Below are 20605 nucleotides of genomic sequence, written 5' to 3'. Positions count from 1 at the left end.
TCACCCCTGTCTGTGTCCACGAGCTATCACAAGCACTTGTTTTAAACAGTAAGCAAGGGAAGCAAAAGATTGCATTGGCGTAACCACAGCTAGTAAGCCAAACCTTTCGATCGAACCAACCTCGGGAAAAGGTTCTCTTGTAGGTTTTCTCCTTTTCTCGCGCCTTTTGCGTTATATTCACTTCTGGCTTGTCTGGTCCGAGTTCTTTTACAATTAGTTTTTCCGCTAATGTTCTTCTTTCGAATGGATACAGGTGTAGAGATTTTACTGAATTTGGGGCAAGATTAACTCCCACGACTACATTATTGATATTCAACGTCGCCGGCGCCGCCATACTGCACTCGCACTCCGCTCTGAGGTAAAAGGTAAAAAGTGGTGCACTGCTCTAATCTTGGTTAGGGATGTGCACATCGATGCTATAGTATCGATATATCGATACTCGAAAGCTACTGTTTAGGTATCGATATTTCATATAAAGTATCGATATCTTAATTAAGGCATGACTAAATGTTATCAAAGCTGTGCAGTGTTTATGTCAATCGGTGGCGGTGTTTATAATGTTAAAACTTTCCAGCCGGCTGTGCGTGCGTGCGTGCAGTCTGTAGCGCGATGACGTAGTACGCATTCATTTTAAACAGAGCGGCACGATGGCAGAGAGGAAAAGTAGCGTGGTGTGGTGCTATTTTTCTACAATATTGCACGATGCAATATATGTGATAAAAAAGTGGCACACAGCAATAATACTAGCAACCTTTTTAAACATTTACAAACGACACACCCTGAAACTTATAAAGAGGTTGAACGAAACCAAGCTGCCCGTGCCCAGTCTTCCTCTGCCCAGTCTTCATCTGTCCGACAAAAGACGTTACAGGAGACTTTCCAGGGAGGCAAAAAGTATCCAGGTACAAAGAGCTGGTCATTAGTTAACCTATTACGTGTAATCCCTTGTCACTTGGTACAAATAGGCAAATAAAAATAAGTGTGTTTGTGCGCGCACACAAATGAAAGTTTGCGATAGGAAACTTCAGTACAGTTCAGTAATAGTTCTGTACAGTAAGTGTAACAGTTTGTCATGAAACTGCTCCGAGACTTAGAGGTGAGATCCACTTGCAGCTTTATTAGGGGGTAATCCGAAGGCGTAATCCAAATAACGGGCAGGGGTCATACACAGGCAGGCAGTTCAAACAAAGCAACAAACCAAACAAAGAGACAAACCAAAACAAGCAGGGACCAGAGGCAAAAGGGTAATCAGGGAACAAGGCACAAATCCAGAAGACAGGGAATAGACACAGGTAACGCTCAGAAATGCAGACAGGCTAACAAGACTTCGCAGTGAGTGAATAAGTGCACATGGTATATATAGAGTGAATGTGAATGATATGCAGGTGTGTGTGAAATCAGTGCTGATGAGTCCGGGTAGTGCGTTATGGGAAATGTAGTCTGTGAGTGAATGATAAGTTTGATGTGGAGTGCCCTCTGGTGGTTTTCAAGGGCACTCCAGCTGGTGACCGTTACACAGTTCAAGAAAAATGGCCTGTTTAAAATGACAGTGAAAAAATGCACAGTTAATGTTTTTAGGATTTACGTTATTTCATCATAATTTTTGGAAGAATGTGGTTTAAACGTTTAAATTTTTTGTTAAATTAACCTTTTATAATAAATATGTTATTAATGGCCAGTACAAGTCGTAATTTGTCTTTAATTGTAATTATATTCTATTATAAAAATGAAAAATTCTCATACACTTTAAAAATGATAGCAGTATCGGTATCGGTATCAGTATCGCTTAAATTTAAAGAAAAAATATCGGTATCGTATCGCATCAAAAAAATGTGGTATCGCCCATCACTAATCTTGGTACTACAGGCGATATTTTCAGAGCCCCTAAACCTTAAAATTACACGACGATGATTGGCGAAATATAAACTTTTTTGCGTAGCAACCGGGGAACCATTGGCTTAAATTCCAGCACTGTAGGGCTGAGCGAACTGGAGCCCAGGGAAGACAGCCTATTGGCTACTACTACTACACCAACATCCAAATATCATTCTGGAGAGTTCTAAACACATTCTAGAGTAAAACCATTAATATCATGTAATTAACACAGATTATTTTTCAAAATGAGAGATTATTAAAAGATTTTTTTTTTTAAATACAAATAAAAAACTGTAAGGGAGGTCGGCACCCCAGCGCCCTCTATGGGCGAGCCGCTGCTGGTGGAGCGGCATGAATATGACGATGATCTGCATCATTCAAATTCACTCGATGCAATTTAAAAAACAACGGAAGTAACGGTCAACTGTACACTTCGCTTCACGACCAGCATCAGAAGAGATCGTCTTTCACCTTTCGCTGAAACTTGTTTACAGGAAGGATGCCATTGAAATGCAAAGAACCGTCTGACAAAGAGACTTGTATAATACATCCGCGGAGTCGGGCCAGGTAACCGGAAAAATCTCATTTTATTAATAATGCACCACCACATTTAACCAAAATCTTGTGTTTTTTGGGGTCGGGGTACAAATCATTTGTATTAATGCTTATTTGAGGAGGTTAAATCATGAAAGGCATTCATTCCTTCCACTGGAAAAGGGCCCTGGACTTTTTGTTACTAGAAATATCTTTGCATATGAAGGAAAATGTGAAAACAAAATCATAAAGGAATTTAATTTGAGTTAAACTCCCTCTTTTGAACAATCGATTAATTGATAATCGTGTTTTTATATACGCTTTAAGATAAACCGTGTGCAATTTCAATACTTGAATCCATTGTAGAGTATTTTCTCCATATATTTACCAAAGACGGTTTAATAAAATGCTGTTTGAAACTACCTCTGTTTACAACTTCATGTGAGGCATAGATGTGGATGGTGCATATACTACATACAGTATATAACCATCACTGATGTTTCAGCTCTGCTTCTGCAACACCAGCACACGCTGCTCACACGTCAAATGAAGCATCTATGTATACAGTACAAATGTTACATTTCAGCCTTTTTAAGGCATGAATAAATCATAATCACAGCAAAAAACCTTTTACAGATGCTATTTCAGTGCTAAAAGATGAGTGACACAACGACACATTATTGAATGCGGTGGGACTTTGAGTGAATTAGCTAACCAAGCAACATACAATAGATTTTGTGTTTCAAAGCCTTTTTTTTTTCCGCAGAAATGTATACCTGCTGTTCATGATCATCCTTACATCTTTCAACTTGTTTGCCATCCCTTTGGACATGGCCTTTTCTGAGGATATCCACAAAAGCTCACACAAGATTTGGTTATCTTTAAATGTCATCTCAGACATAGTGTTCTGTTTTGACATCTTGATAAACTTTCGAATGGGATTCTTCAAGGAACATGGTCAGGTAGGAAACCAGCCGTAACAGCGTTCTGGGTGAAAAACAAGAAACGAAATGAAAACTAAACCTTTGCATTAGCCAGATTACTGATGAACGCCTTAATAATGCCAATCACACATTTTTAGAAATAGTCCAGTTTAACTGATGACAACAACGTAAATATGATTATCTTACTTAGCTGCACCTGTCTATGTTTTTATATTCAAAACAGATTTTCAGTCCGCACTTTTTTGTTCCGTCTAGGTGCTCGTTCTTGATCCTCAGATGATAAAGAAAGACTATCTAAGCTCGTGGTTTGTTCCAGACCTGCTGGCTGCGTTTCCGGCGGATGTCTTCATCATAATTTTGGTGAGTTTGCTTATTCTGCCTTATTAATATCAGTCACATTGATGATATCAGCTATTCGACGTCTTACTATAAAACCATATTTGATTTGTTTCAGGAAAACTATCACGTTGACACGAGCTCGCTGATGGCCTCAAAGATCATGAGGATCCTCATGTTTGTGAGGATTCTGAGCATGATACGTCTGCTCCGTGTCCCGAAACTCACCAGGTTTTTCTTGGAACTTGAAGAAGTAAGGAATAGCCAGTTTCTTGCATACAAAAGTAGACATTTTTGTTGTTGTATGGAGTGTGATTGTAATGGTTGCATGGTGTTTTCGTACGTGCTTGTAGGATTTACACATCCAGCTTGTAGCAGTGAGAAGACTCTTTAGAACCTTGTTTGTTGCAGTGGTGCTGTTTCTTATTATGCACTGGAACGCCTGCATCCAGTTTTTCCTCTCCGGGCTGGGTGAATTTCCACCTGATAGCTGGGTCACACAAGAACACCTCCTGGTACGTGGTACATGGTTTTTAATATGGTGAGAAGTCACGTGAATTGAATGCCTGTTTTATTCTTTTTTTGACACATTACGTAGAATGCCTCAATTGGAGAGAAGTACTCATCTTCTTTCTTTCGTGCATTCTGCCAAATGACCGGGACACTATGTGGAGCTTCTGACCCTCCGACACGTACGTCACACTTCCAACATGCATTCGAAATACTTAAATTCAGCGATGCTTGCATTTAGACGAACTCAGGGCTTTGACCAAATCCTTAACAATAAAACTTACCACAACCTAGTAAAAGCAAGCAGCACTCAAAAAGGATGTAAAAAGATGCAATAATGGCGTTTGCATGGATGTGTTTCTCTGATTTGTAGGTATTGAAGAACAATGGGCCGCCATCATAAGTATTGTGATTGGCCGATCGATGTTTATGGCACTTGTTGCATGGCAGATAGCAACATTTGCAGCTAGCAATGCGAACGTAAAAGAGGTGCTCTTTTGTAACATTTGCTCATTTTTATTAAATGAACTGAAGGTACGTCAGATAATATAATGGCATATTTGATATGTTACATCTGTAGCTGAAAAACTTCGAACATCTGCCCAAGGCATTGCGCAAGCGTGCCATTGCAGGCTACAGATGGCAACAGAAAAGGAGCTGTCTTGGCCTCCTGCAAGAATCGCTAAAAAAGGTTTGTCAAATTGAGAAAGTTAGATTTTTTAAAATATGAACTGATGTGTGCAGTTATACCATTTTGTCAAATGTTGTCACTGACCGATCAAAAGAGTGTAAATGTGTATACCTTCTAAACGTTTATTTTGTTCATGTGTAGGAGCAAATTAGCATATTCATGAGCTCAAAGCTAAAAGACATTCATGTTTCGTACTGTAGGATGTTATGAAAGTCATGTGCCCAAACTTGATGAAGGGATGGCTGTTTGCTAGTGGCGATGTCACGCTGATCGAGGCCGTTCTGATGAAGCTGGAGTGCGAAATCTTCCAGACAGGCGACATCATCATCCAACGGAACGGTCCTGCTGACAGGATGTTCTTCATCGAGCGTGGACGGGTACACGAGGAGATCAAGTCTTTCCAGCAGGAGCTCTTGTCTGGAGAGTACTTTGGAGGTGGTGTATGAGAAACTTGCTTTAATTCAGTTTGAACTTTACAGAGACACACATCATATCATTTTTACCAAGAACTTCCTACTTTTGACAGGAAGCTGGTAGAATGTGTGAAAGAATTCAGACATAATTCGGACAACTTGGAAAACGACCGAAAAACCTTTAAGTGTGCCATTGGTATATTTAAAAGAAAATATACATACAGTATATACTGTACCGCCAGTCTACTTTTTATGTTGACTTACTGTAGATCTACTTGTTTTCATCATTTGATGGAGAAATGCCGTACTCTATAAAAGTGTTATGACGTATTTGGCTTGTAGTTAAGTTTCTTGCTTATATATTGAATGTTTTTTCTATTTGGATTTCTCTGTTATGTCTTTGCAGAGATCAGTTTGCTCTTGGGAGGACAGCAGCCTGCTCAACTTCGTGCCTTAAGTTCCTGCACACTTTTTTCCTTGTCTGTGGACAAGCTGCAGGAACTTGAGAGGAGCTTTCCTGATGTGATCGCTGATCTGCGGGAAGCGGCTCATCAGCACCTTTCAGATATCGAGCGTACGAAGCCTTTTCAAAGCAGTCAGACTGGGTGTAGTGGCTTTAAAAAAAGTCTTTATGTTGAAAAAACAATGCGAGTGACGTTACAGTCCATTTAGCAATGCTCAAAACAAAGCTCAGAAGTTCAGCTTATGTTGGTGTATTATGTATGCATTAACTCTCTGCTAAAGTGTTTTGTTTGTGTGCTTTACAGAAGGTGCTGCGGAGGATGAAAATGAAGATCAAGTGTGAAGAAGATGGAGTGCTTATTAATTAAAACTAAGAAACGTTCACACACTTGTCTCTGATTTTTTGGGCTTCGTTGGTTCTTGTCAATACTAGTGTTAACATATGGAAACATTTAGTGGTTTGCCCTTTAGTGCTCAAGTCACAGTTTTGGCCATCTTATCTTTTAATTTGACATTATTTGAAGATGAAAATACCTTTGCAGTAGTGTAATGCTATGGAGGAAGGAGAAAGTAAGCGGGATTATAAATCCACATTTGGTGGTTATGACCTAAATCAGCTTTAAAGAGATCCTGGTTAAGGCCTTTGGTCCTAAAGCGGCTTCTTCAAATGCTCCAGAGACTCAGCTTGAGGCCGGACCAAGGAGACCAGGTTGTCCAGCAACCTTTACCAGAATCATCTTCTCCACTGGGAGCCCACTCACAAGCCCCAGAAGCTTCTGAATATCAGAAGGCGTGAAATAAGATGCTGTTCTCAATGATGTTTATGAGTCTTTCGTGATTTTATTGCAATCAAAACATCTTGATGAATTATATGACAATACCTAAATGATTCTGTGAATCACAAACCTGAGGAAAAGAACTGTGATATAGAAAGGTCTCAGATTGAAAAAATACAGACTACTTATTTCCAGAGGTTCTTATAAATATATTTTACGGTAATACTTAGATTAAAACTAACATGTTTCTAAACTTCAATTTGATGATCCACTGATTCCGTCATACAGTAAGCATGCACAATAACTGTAACTGCAAAGTCATGGTCTTCAGTTTCAGGCACACCGTTGAATGAAAAAGATTCAACACTATTGCATATATCACACAAGCAGCCACACTAACACACAGATCAGTCCTTCATTGTCATATATTAATGTGCTTGGAAAACATGAAATAAATATTGAAAGGACCACAACATTTCTGATCTTCCAAAGCGACACACTAAGGCACTGCTGCTCCTTAAGGAAATGGGTGAACTTCAAGAAAAAAAAATTTGTCCAGGCCACCGTATACAACTTATATTTTTCTTAAATAAATAATTTTTGCGATTGTGACATTGTGACCTACTTTAAGTACATTAATCAAAAAAACTCATTGTTATGGGTCCTGTATAGGAGGTTTCAATAATTCTCATTATTCTAAATGGTGATTCTCATACTGTAATACAGTACGTAATATAAATAAAATAAGCATAAATTAAAGCCAGTACAACAAATTCTACAACATGGTACTTGTCAAATTAAGTATTACAAGAAAAAAATAAGCCTTATTTCCCCAATACAACACTGAGACATTGGGTAAATGTATGTGCTTACTTATAAAATAATGTCACAATGTAAAAATGTATTAAACATCAGCTCTCTTTGAGCGAAATATTGTCTTATTTCTGGTGGAGAGAAAGATGACCACAACATGTCCTTTTTCTGAGTTTCACCCAGTTTAACTTTAAAAACTGTCCTAGTTACAACACCGCTGCAATCTGGTATGTTGTTGCACACATTTGATACTCTGCTTCCATTCCAATAACTTAACTTCTTTTTGTTTTAACAAGTCAGTCTGTAAATGTACTGAAATGTGCACCGCATATAAATTAATTAGGCTTTAAAATTAAAACATAAAATTGAAATGTAAAACATAAAAGAGAACTTTGGGTTTCTAGGCAGGATCGTGCACAGTGTCGCTGTTTAGACGGAGATAGAGCCCTCCCTGAAGTTGGTTTTCCCAATCAGAACGTTTAACAGAATGGCTTTTCCCTCTCTACTTTCCTTCTGTGCCTTTTTAATGATGTCATCAAGTTGTGACTCATCCTGTCGCCCAACCAGGTAACCCTTGCCCCCATAGCCATCAGCTACGATGTGATAATCTGCAAGCAGAAAACAAGAAAAAAACGAATTCATACTTTTGTATCCAAATACAGTATAGAAGAAAGTCAAATGTCAGTGCTGCTGTATTCCTTGAGTGTACAACTGCTGGACACTATGCAATCCTATAATGTCACAGGTGCTACGGAAGACTCAACAATAAATTACTAAATAACAAAAATGGTAAATAACTGTGACCTAGACTTCTCTTTTAAAGCGATTTTACACGTAGTTGAACTGTACGGTACAACAACATTCAAGTAAATAATTTCCCTGGTTAGTAATATGACATCACAGGTCAAAGAACATACATGCAACAATATCCTTTTTCTGAAAAACATCTTGATCCACATATTTTTTTGAAGACTCGGGAGGTGTACTGTAAACTTCAAACTCGTGCTAAATCCTACATTTATGACAACATTTTGAAAATATTATTAGAGTAAACCATCTCACCTGTGAAGGCGAGACCACAGGCTACATTGCTCCCGAGCAAAGGCACTTGTTCTCTGGAGATCTGACTCCAGCAGGCATCATTTCCGACCAGAGCGATCACTGGTGTCTGACATGACGTGAAAAAACAGCTCATTTACAATCGTTCTGGCTTATATACTGCATTTATGCATTATGCACTTACAATATAAGTCTATGGGGACAATCACATAACATGCTTCATCTGCTGTTGATCGCATATGGAAAGGGTTAAAAATGTTATGATTTTTTAATTCATTTGTAAATAAATCAAATGTAATCCAAAACCCTATTACGCCCTGTCCTGTCTTTTAAATAGATATGTAAACTATTTATATGTGAGGTTTGGCCGTGTTTTCCCCACCTTGTGGCGTGTAAAGGTATCAAATTCAGCTACACTGTATCCAAGGGAACCATCACCGTAAATGATCCAAACCTGTAACACACACATCGCACCACGTGGGAAAAGCTGTTTCAATAACTGGGGCAAATGTCACTACAGTCAGGTCAGCTAGGTCCTCTGGTCAAACAGAGATCAATATCAAAGCATTCAATACAATTTAACTTCTTTACAGTCTTACCTCAGAGTCAGGTCGACAGAGCTTGGCCCCCAGAGCAAAACCTCCTCCAACACCCAGAGTCCCAAAAGCTCCTGGAGTGAATAGCAGAAAACAGAATCATCAATTCCTTCAAAACGGTGCTTTAGATGTTCACAAACAGGTCAAAAAATATCGATAGTCCTGCTAATCTGGGTCTAGCCAGCGCAGCGGGCCCCGCGGCCTCATGATATAAGCAGCACTGCCGACAAAATCTCCCCCGGCGGCCACTATGATGCTGTCCTCATTCAAAAGCTCATCCACCCGGTGCAGAACATTCAGAGGATTCAGATGCATCTCTGTCTTCTCATCTGCTTTGGCTCTGAGATAAACAAATAGGCAGCGAGATGAAACTAAAGGGAGTTATAGGTCATAGGTTTACACATTCAGTCTCCTGAGACAAAGCTGACATGCAAGCAAGAATAGAAAAGGTGGGGAAAGTTCACCTGTTAGTTTTCTCTTTGACGTAATCTCCTTCTTTCAGACTTTGAGGCCATTCCTCTGGGCATCTGTGTCCCTTGAGGGCTTTAGAGAGACGCAGGAGGAAAGAGCCAGCATCGCCTGAAACATTTGGAAAACAAATTGTCAGTGTAGAACCCCTTTTTTAGTAGTGTATATGTACTGTATGTATACACAGGTTATAACTTAAGTTATACAAATATGATGTAGCTGTAATCCGCTGAGCGGCTAAACTGGGAGTGCTGTATTTGTGACGCATCAAAAAGGACATCATACATACAAAAAACAGAAAGCTTTCCAATACTCCAATTATTACTCCACAAACATGTTGCAAAAATAAATTGCTGGTCAACAAAGAGTACACTTACTCCCCATTCACCCCCTCCTGACCCACAACAGGTGAGCAGGTGCCCGATAACCACTTCCTACATATCTCACGACCCCTCCCAAATCATGTGACGCATTTACCATTTCATGTCCACTACAGATGGATTTTGATTCTAGTTTATTTAGTGCAGAGCTTTTTAAACTTCAAAAGGTCCCAAAAGATGTCCCATGTGCTTTAAGACCACACATTTTATATACATATAATATACACAATAAAGTACAGTCTCTTTACAAAACATTGATCACAAGATTGTAAGTGTGTAATGTAAATGATGTGCCCAAATGATAAAATACTGTAGTAGAGTATACTATAATATTTACTATAGTAAACTGTAGTAAAATGTCAAGATACTCCGGTATAGGGTGTTCAATTAAGTATAGGCCTATTACAGTTAATGAATTAAAACTAGTTAGATACTATAGTTAATACTATAGTACAGAGAATTTTATTTTCATTAATGTATTATACATTATGTATTCAGGAAAGAAATTAAACTGCACTTCTTCACCTTGAATGGCCACTGTTGGTTTCCAGAACATGTCCGAGTTCTTCAATAGCTGACTTCTGTCTCTGTTAACTGCAATGATTTTACTCCGTCGGTTCAGCACCCTTCCATAACCCAATCTGAAGTCACACACTGTGCCTACAAACCAAAACAAATCATGTATTGACATCTAGAAAAAGAATAGCTTAGTTTTCTAAGCATTCCGAACAGTATAAAACCATAGAAAATAAAAAGACACTAGATGGCGCTGTTACTCACCTGCCAGCAGCACAAGATCAGCATCTTTCAAGGCATCTCTCCTGTTCTGTCTGATGTGCAGTAGACTGTTCTTTCCCAGCATGCCCCGAGACATCCCACCCAGGAAGCAAGGAATGCCTAAAGACTCTAGGGCCTTTCTGTAAGACACACATCCAAAAAGAGAGTTCAAACTTCAACCATGAGTTACATGTCCGGGTGCTATAAATCAATAATTGTTGCCGTTTTTGGCTCATGCTTACACAACTAAAGCATTATTCTATATGATCAATTTATTCAATACATACAGTAACTGTGTTGGTTGCATATGGAGCATAAAAACCCTTTGGACCTAAAGCAGTGGTTCTCGAACTGGGGGCCCCAAGATTGATCCAGGGGGACACGGAATTTGTATCATACTTTTCACGCAATCAAACACTAGAAAAATAACCAAAATTATTTATGTTTCAGCATTGTATAACTGAATATGTTTTTGGTTTCTTAAAATTCTAGTTTAGGATTATGCGACTTTATTTTGGGGAGGGTCGAAAATGCACTGTACAACAAGGAAAACGTTTGAGAACTACGGACCTAAAGGGATAGTTCACACCAAGATTTAAACTCTTTTTTTGTAAGAAAAATAAATATTTGTTCTGCAGAATACAAAAGAAGATATTTGTTGGTAGCCAAACAACACCGCCCCATTGACTTGGCCCCAAAATGATTTCTCAACATATTTTCTTTTCCACATAAAAATGAACCAGAAGTTTTGAACCACATGAGAATATAATTTTTTGAGAAATTTTTTTTTGAGTGTTATTTTATACTTCTAATGCCCTTTATTGCAAAGAAAAATAAATAGTAAGCAGGTCTAAAGTAGCAGAACGGGTTTTTTCACGATATGATTTAAAAAAATGTAAAGGTGTCAACCAGTATATGTCAATATTAAATGTTTAATGTTTACTGTTTAATGAAGGAGGGTTGTCTTTAAATATCTAGACTGGCACCACAAAGACAATAGGTTTAATATCCAGAAGGGGATTGATGAACTACTCCATGAACGAGTATGACACAAACTGGGTAAAGACAGAATGGCTAAATGACCTGACATCATCTGCAGGTGTAGGCGGCAAGGTTGCTTGGCTGCCCAACAGTATGACGGGTTTCTTGGCTCGGCTCACCAGTTCCACACATCTTTGAATCTGGAAATGAATGAAACAACTTGAATACCGAGTCATGTAAATAAGATCTAATCTGCCGTGTCTGAAGTAAAAGTCACAGCTTTCTAGATCATTTCATTCTGCCCTGTTATGGTTCATGTTAAAGATGATGAGAATCAAATGAGATCTAATGTGACGCAACCATAAAAGCAATTAATAATACATCTCAAATGGCCATTAAATGATTGACAGGTCTCACCTCATCCTCTGTGGCCTGCGGGATGTGAACGGGAAGTGGGGAGGGATCACGGTTTTCCCAAGCTCCAGCAAATAAGTTAGATAAGTGATTTTTAAGATACCTGGCGGATAACAAACAAAAACACTTTCAACGTAAAAGTGATTGCCTTTCCTTTAATAATGAAATAAAGCGTAAGAAAATTGGAGGAAATAAAAAGTGAGAAATGTTTTACCGTGCAGTGATTTTGCCCATAAGACCTTTGGGAGTGTTTTTAGGGGCAAACTCTTTTTCCACCACATGGAAAGGGTACAGCGTGTCTATGGGAAGCTCGATAAACACTGGGCCTGTGAAATTGTTATACACATCAAACTGTACTTATGCACACAGAGTCAGGTCATGTACTCTCTAAAAAGTGTGATTCACTATATCTTAACTTAAAAGTGACATGTTTCAATCACTCACAAAAATGATAAATGATTAAATGAAAAAATGGTCATTCGCAGCATTACCTGGTGTGCCAGACTGTGCCACGGCCAATGCTTTTCTCACAGTAGGAACGATTTCTCTCACTGTTCTCACTGAAGCACAGAACTTACAGAGGGGTTTAAAGAGAGACATCTGGTCAATATCCTTCAGGGCTCCTCTACCCTAAAAAACACAAAAATCGAATGTCAAGAGGAAGAGTGGTGGGTTATTCTTGTACAAATTGTAGATTTTTGTCATGATTCTCGAGGTGGTGAGACAAGGGCAGAGGACCCAGGTGCAGACAGCGGGTAAGGGGTTAACATATATTTAATAAATAATAAAACAAAGACCCACGTGGGGGTAACATAACAAAACATGGGACTATAATGACAGAACAGGACTAAAACTAACTACACATAAACAAGACTTGAATAAACTGTTGACAAACTACAAATAACTAAACTAACACAACAGGAACTCACCACACAAACCACAATGAACCAGCACAAGACAGAAGACACAAGGGCATTAAATAAGGGAGCAAATCAAGAGGGAAACAGGTGAAAGGCATTAATCAATAAAGAGGGTAACGAGAGGATGGGAACAAAGACGAGACCGGAGAGAGATTATGGAAGGCCATAAGAACAATAATTATCTCTCCACATTTAACATGAGGTTCTGTCATGATCCTGCCACTACACTAAGAAAACATGACATGGAGCAGAATCATGACAGAAGCCTCTCCCTAAGGAGCAGCAACCTGATGCTCCTCAAGGCACAAACAAGACAAGACAGACTGTGACAGTGGCAAAATGATAATACAATAAATCAGAACGGGCAAGCACAAGAGTCCAAGGGAAGGGGCACACAAGAGTCCAAAGGGAAGTCCAAACATGGGCAGACACGGACTGGGTAGCTCCGGCAGACACGAAAACACTAGCCGGCAGACATGAACAGGATGGCCGGCAGATACGAACACGATAGCCGGCAGACATGAACAGGAGAGCCGGCAGACATGAACAGGATGCACTGGGCTGGAATGGCCGCATACACCGGGCTGGAATGGCCGCATGCACCGGGCTGGAATGCCCGGCTCCGCCAAGCAGGAAAGTGCCCAGCTCCACCGGGCGGAAATGCCCGGCTGCACCGACCTGGATGCCCGGTTGCACCGACCTGGAATGCCCAGCTGCACCGACCTGGAATGCCCGGCTGGGGATCTTTAATGGCCACAGGATTCCAGCGGCTTCGACCCTGGAGGGAAGACCGGCAGTCTCAACCCTGTAAGGCAGTCCGGCGGTCTCGGCCCTGAGTAGGAATCCGGCAGTCTCAACCCTGGCAGGGAGTCCGGCGGCCCCGACTCAGGAGGGAGTCCGGCGTTCTCGACCCTGGAAGGGAGTCCGGCAACCTCTAACCCTGGAGGGGAATCCGGCAGCCTCAACTGCTGCCACAACGATCCCTCTGTCTGCTGGGTCCGATTATGGCTGGTTCATTCTGTCATGATTCTCGAGGTGGTGAGACAAGGGCAGAGGACCCAGGTGCAGACAGCGGGTAAGGGGTTAACATATATTTAATAAATAATAAAACAAAGACCCACGTGGGGGTAACATAACAAAACATGGGACTATAATGACAGAACAGGACTAAAACTAACTACACATAAACAAGACTTGAATAAACTGTTGACAAACTACAAATAACTAAACTAACACAACAGGAACTCACCACACAAACCACAATGAACCAGCACAAGACAGAAGACACAAGGGCATTAAATAAGGGAGCAAATCAAGAGGGAAACAGGTGAAAGGCATTAATCAATAAAGAGGGTAACGAGAGGATGGGAACAAAGACGAGACCGGAGAGAGATTATGGAAGGCCATAAGAACAATAATTATCTCTCCACATTTAACATGAGGTTCTGTCATGATCCTGCCACTACACTAAGAAAACATGACATGGAGCAGAATCATGACAGATTTTCATATTTATAACAGATCACAAAACCATCACATATGACACACACTTAAAATATTACTGTTCGCTGTATTAACATAAACAATTAATGTCTTAAGCTAGGATCTCTTCTACGTTACACACACGACTCAACAGAATGTTCATATCAAATGTATTTTACAGTAAGATATACTATGTCTGCAACTTTTCAGCACCAATGAGAATTTATGGGATCAGATTGACAACACATTCTTAGGAGGACAATACTCACATATTTATATCCACATCCTAATTTTATTTAAAAAAAGGAGTTTTATGTTCTTGCCATAAAGATCATCAGAAGTTAGAATAGCTTCACAGATGTTTTATACATGGGTCTAAATAAATTGATAAAGTGATTTTGTGTCCATAGAAAGCACATTAAATATAAGTAAAATGTCTTTTTACTTACAACGTAAAGTTTCTTGGACAATAAAGTCACAATTTGGTTGAAATACTGTTACATTGTCATTCAGCGTAACACAATATGTACAAATTCAGAATTTTACTTATTAAAATATATAAAATAATTAGGGGAGCATTTACATTTTATTGTGCTTTAAATATGTAAAAAAGATTATTGACCATTGGCCGAATTTTTTTTTTTTACAAATCATTAGCATTTAGTGTGAAAGTAACTATTCTCTTTTTATATGTGATAAATAGATTTTTGTGATAAATAGACTTATTTATTTTATGCTTAAACCCTTTTTCGTCAAAAATATAAATTATTTTAGCAGTGCGGAATTTCATTTGAATATAATGATGATGATATAATGACATTCTTGTTCAGAGCAAGTCGAAACATTGAATGTCACAAGTATTCCGACAAATATAAAGTAACGACTTTATAATACAAGAATAAGTGTTCACAACATCATAATGCTAGCTAGCAGTTTACTTTTAATAGCTTATTGTTTGGCATCATACGTCTTCCAGAAGGAAATATTATGCGCAAACAATGGTGTCAGAGACTCCTCTATATTAAATTATGAGCGAAAGAATCCCTCCACAATAATTGATCATTAATGTCACTCAACACATCGTGTTAATATATACATGAGAATGCGATGTGCTTGTTACACTGAAAGGTTTGATAGATAAGTATACTGTAAGCTCTTGACCGGGCAAGTAGAAACAAAGCATGTCATTTTATTCTTAAGAAAAAATGAAGCAAACATTGAAGTTTCTTCTTTAGCTCCGTTCCTTAAGCTTCATCCCTGTACACCTGTTCTTCTGTTCATACTGAAATGAGATCATTTGCTTTGTTATTTTCTTTCTAGTGCGTTTCTTCTCTTCAACATGCTTCGTAAGATCCCGGGTAGAGCGGTTCAATAATAATATAAAAGTAATTGCTGACTTATTTGCTCTCTGTGTGTACACTTGTACTGGGCGGGAGGAACCAGGAGAGTTAAGATAAGCCTTGAGGTGAGGTGATGAATACACATCCAGTTTACTGTGTCAGAGATACATGGAGATAAAACCCTGTAATTTCATCACTACCACAATCTCATGAGTGCAGAGAAAGCATGTTAAGCATTCTTATACACACAGTTGTTGACAGACTCAATATTAAACTCACAACTTGCGCATGAAATGTTATATTCAAGTTTTAGAATTAAATTCATAAAATGATTTCTACTTTCAGAGCCTCACTGTTGCGGTCAGGGGGCTACCTCTGTGACGGACAGTTACCTGATATAATCTCACACCAATAGCGATATGAGGAACAGATAAGGCAGAGGTGTTCCAGCACGCCAGGCTGAGCAGAGAGTATGTAAAGTGCACCTTGAAGTAACTTTCTGACCTGCAGTAGAGTAGCAGCTGCACCACCGATAAGAAGCAGAGGAGATTCGGCCATCTGAGCGTTCTTCACCGCAGTGACAGTGTTGGTCAGTCCAGGTCCGGCCGTGACTGCAGCCACACCCACTGTGCCTACAGGGGCAAAACACTAGATTATCACCATCTAACATCCTCATGCAACACGAAGGACCCTCTTGCTTTCTTAGATTTGTTCTTACCGGAAAGTCTTGCCACGGCATCGGCTGCAAACACAGCCGTGGCCTCGTGCCGCGTGTCGACGATGCGGATGCCCAGTTTCTCACAGGCCACCAGGATGGGCGAGATGTGTCCTCCCACCAACGTAAAGACGAATTTGACCCCGTGAGCCCGCAGGACCTCCGCCACGCTCTCTCCTCCATGCCGGGGACTCTTACTTTCTGTCTGGGTGTCACAGACGTTGACAGTTAGAATAACATTCCCTGGTGTATAATGCAACAATCTTTGTCACTGCGAGGGGAGGAGAATACGCCTCAAGAGAATAGAATAATAGACACATTGTCGGATTGTGGGAGTGGTGTTTCCCTGTCCTGATTTATGGATATCTGCCAAAACAGGTGTTCTGCACGAACGTGTTTACATGCAATGTTGCAGTAAAAACTTGCAGTGTTGGCAATACAACAAGAATGCTTAAGTGTCAAATAGGCGCATGAGATCAAAGACAGCAAGGCTTGTGATGCAGTGAGCTGCGCGTGCACACCTGTCACCAGTGGCGGCTGGTGAAAAATATTTTAGGTGGGGCTGTTTGTGTGTGTGTGTGGGCATCTGGGGGGATCCTCCCCCAGAAATTTTTTAATTTCATAGATGTGATTTCCTGCATTCTGGTGCATTTTAGTCCATGTCCCTTGCCTATACCAATAAAAGAACTCAAACCAGTCAATACCAATGGTCTAAAAAGACAATATTAATTGAACTGCCATGTAGAAATCAAGTCTCACAGGTAATGATAATGAACAAGTTACATCGCTCAGTGTCCAGATAGGAAAAAGTGAACAAAAAAAAAACAAAGCAAGCATAGTTACATTACTATTAAGATCAATATTTTAATGGCAAATGTGTGTGAAATGTGGTGTGGTGAGTGAGAGAGAGACTGAGTGAGTAAGAGAATGATAGCGTGTGTGTGTGTCTTTCAAAGTGAGTGAGTTGGAGAGATAGATGGAGGATGAGTGTGTGTGTGTGTGTGTGTGTGTGTGTGTGTGAGAGAGAGAGAGAGAGAGAAAAAGAGAGAGTAAAGAGTAGAGAGAGACTAAGATATGGTGTCTGTGACAGACTTGTGTATGAGAGAGGTAGATGGAGTGAATGCGGGAGGGTGTGTGTGTGTGTGTGTGTGTGTGTGAGAGAGAGAGAGGTAGATGGAGTGAATGCGGGAGGGTGTGTGTGTGTGTGTGTGTGTGAGAGAGAGAGAGAGGTAGATGGAGTGAATGCGGGAGGGTGTGTGTGTGTGTGTGTGAGAGAGAGAGAGGTAGATGGAGTGAATGCGGGGGGGTGTGTGTGTGTGTGTGAGAGAGAGAGAGGTAGATGGAGTGAATGCGGGAGGGTGTGTGTGTGTGTGTGTGTGTGTGTGTGAGAGAGAGAGAGGTAGATTGAGTGAATGCGGGGGGTGTGTGTGTGTGTGTGTGTGAGAGAGAGAGAGGTAGATGGAGTGAATGCGGGGGGGGTGTGTGTGTGTGTGTGAGAGAGAGAGAGGTAGATGGAGTGAATGCGGGAGGGTGTGTGTGTGTGTGTGTGTGAGAGAGAGAGAGGTAGATTGAGTGAATGCGGGGGGTGTGTGTGTGTGTGTGTGTGTGTGTGAGAGAGAGAGGTAGATGGAGTGAATGCGGGGGGTGTGTGTGTGTGTGTGTGTGTGTGAGAGAGAGGTAGATGGAGTGAATGCGGGGGGGGGGTGAGTGAGTGAAGGGGATGGAGAACTCTTATTTGTACAGGAACTTTGCTCGTCTATCTTTCTGAGTGGCAAATCTCTCAATGACCCTTGTGTTGAAATCTGGAATGTCCCGTGTGAGTTTCTTCTCTATAGAGAGTATAGCCAGAGCGTTGAGGCGATCTTGTGCCATAGTGTTCCTAAGGAACGTTTTGATCCTCTTTAAAGTAGAGAAGCACCTCTCTGATTCTGCTGTTGTCATTGGTGTGGTGATGAGGATCTTGAGAAGACTTACAGTTTCAGTGAATGTGTCTTGAAGGTTATTTTCCATTACAACCTGAAAGAGAGCCAGTGCACCACTGCAACCCTGGAAGTCCTCATTTTCATAGATAAGGGACAGTTCTGTTTTAAGTCTGGCTTTGTCCAACATGGGATAGGCTTCCACCGTGGTTCCTAGTGCTGAATCTGGGAACTTTCTGCTGTGTTGTGGGAACAAGTCTCCTTGCAACAGAGTGGCACTGATGAGATGATTGGTGAAAGAAAACCTCTCCTTGGCATGGCTCATAATGGTATCACACACCTATGAAATTAGACATAATTGTAGAAGAGTAAGCACAGAAAACATTAAGTTTTCACATTTCTCAGTTCAACAATACAATAAAATCAGCATATTCATAGCAGTTACAATTTTGTTATGAGCAAGTAAGTTTTATTAATTACAATACAGACACTAGCTCTCACTCACTCACTCGCTCGCTCTATTGGCGGTCTCTATCACTCTCTCTCTCGCTTACTCACACATACACACCATATAGCACTAATTAATAAAATCACAAATGTGAAAAAAAAGTAGATAAATATGTCTAATAATGACAATTCAGAATACAAAAATGTGCAAACAAACACAAATACATATAGGCTATAGAATACAGAAACAGAATTTCTGTTACTGCTTACCTCTATTGCCAGATGCTGTTGCGTTTCTTCTCCCATTGCCCTCCTTCTCTTCGGGGGTGGTTCCTGTACGGGTCCCCTATACTCCTCATCCTCAACTAGAGAAGGAACGGAGTCCCTGATCCAAAATAAGTTTCACAAGTCACTGTCCACCCTGAAATTACTGTATCAGAAACCAACTTGCTGGAGATATAAACATAATTTTAATAAAACTGTATTAAAATATGTGCTATTGCTGTGTTGGGCCTAGTCAATGTTATCTAGATTCATCACAAATAAATTCACTAGTCTAACATGGTGGCGAAATTGTAATATTTATGATAGGTTCTGTTGTGCTAAGCCATGTGGATTTATGTTTTTATTGTTTAGGCTGCATAAGCATGTTTTTAGCCAATATGCAAAATCATAGCCTACCTGATCACCTGTATGCTGTGAGTGAACCTCTGGGTGATCCCTGCGATGAAGACAGAGTCTATGTTCCTCTTCTGCAGATGGTTAAACAGCATGTCTACATGTGGCATGATTTTGTGGAATAACGCCAGGATGAAACAGAAAACCTCATCTTCCAACATTCTCATACAACCCCCGGCCTCTCTCTTCGATATGGCATCAAAGTCTCCTCTGTCTCGAATGGTTTGGAAGCACTTAACCAGTTCATCTTTGTGCTCGTAAACTGTGTTAACAGCACGACTGTGGAAGTTCCATCGCGTTGTTGAAGCACCTGGAAGTCTGTGTGCCACCACTTCATCCAGCACTGCCGTTCGTTTGAATGACTTGGAAAAAAATGTAGAAAACCCCCCAATGTCTGAAAAAAACTGCCCGATCTTTGGGATGTGGGATGTTGCCTGCTGCATAATGAGGTTCAACTGATGCGCATAACAGTGAACGTAGTATGCACTCCCGTAGACGTCTTGCACTATACGCTGCACTCCACCTGTAGCACCCCTCATCACTGCGGCACCATCATAGGCCTGGGCAATTAATTTTCTCTCTTGTCCCGCAGGAAGGATGGTGCTCAGCCTTTCCAATAATGCAGTGGCAATCGTATCAGCGGTCGCATTTGGAAGCGCGATAAACTCAAAAAAACGTTGTTGAATGTTGTTGTGGCCATCTATGTACCGTAGCACAAGCACAAGCTGACAATGAGTGCAGATGTCGGTTGTCTCGTCTGCCTGAATGGCAATATAGTCCGACTGTTTCACCTCTTCCAGAATGCGGTCTCTGAGAACTGACAACACGCAGTCTAACAGTTCATTTTGCACGGTCTTCGAAGTGCCTTTAAAAACAGTGGCGTTCTCCAGGTGCACCTCCAACTCACAGTCGATTGAGGCCATAAGATCAATTAGACCCAGGAAAATGCCAGGGTTTTCTGATGCGTCACTCTCATCGTGACCACGCAAAGCAAGTTCAAAGGCACCACAACATTTCACGGCATCAATGATCTTTGACAAAATATGCCGATTCCTGTCCACCTCCTCGTTGTGCC

At 40.5% G+C, this 20605-nt stretch overlaps 1 protein-coding gene across 1 annotated transcript; it reads right to left on the bottom strand.

Annotated features, from left to right (window-relative positions):
- Positions 1-7783: 7783 nt before the first annotated feature.
- On the bottom strand, positions 7784-16715 carry LOC306903165 (2-hydroxyacyl-CoA lyase 2-like; the record flags this gene model as incomplete). The annotated part of the gene is made up of 14 exons (XM_079472135.1): positions 7784-7962; positions 8417-8522; positions 8796-8867; positions 9013-9083; positions 9180-9349; positions 9474-9588; positions 10383-10517; positions 10638-10774; positions 11718-11815; positions 12033-12132; positions 12244-12355; positions 12521-12659; positions 16276-16403; positions 16490-16715. Coding segments are annotated over 14 exons (1788 nt in total), but the record flags the coding sequence as incomplete, so codon positions are not given.
- Between the last annotated feature and the right edge of the window lie 3890 nt (positions 16716-20605).

Source organism: Barbatula barbatula (assembly GCF_947034865.1).
Source record: "Barbatula barbatula genome assembly, chromosome: 2".
NCBI lineage: Eukaryota > Metazoa > Chordata > Actinopteri > Cypriniformes > Nemacheilidae > Barbatula > Barbatula barbatula.
Note: the sequence above shows the minus strand (reverse complement) of the source record. Positions and strands in the feature narration are given on the sequence as shown.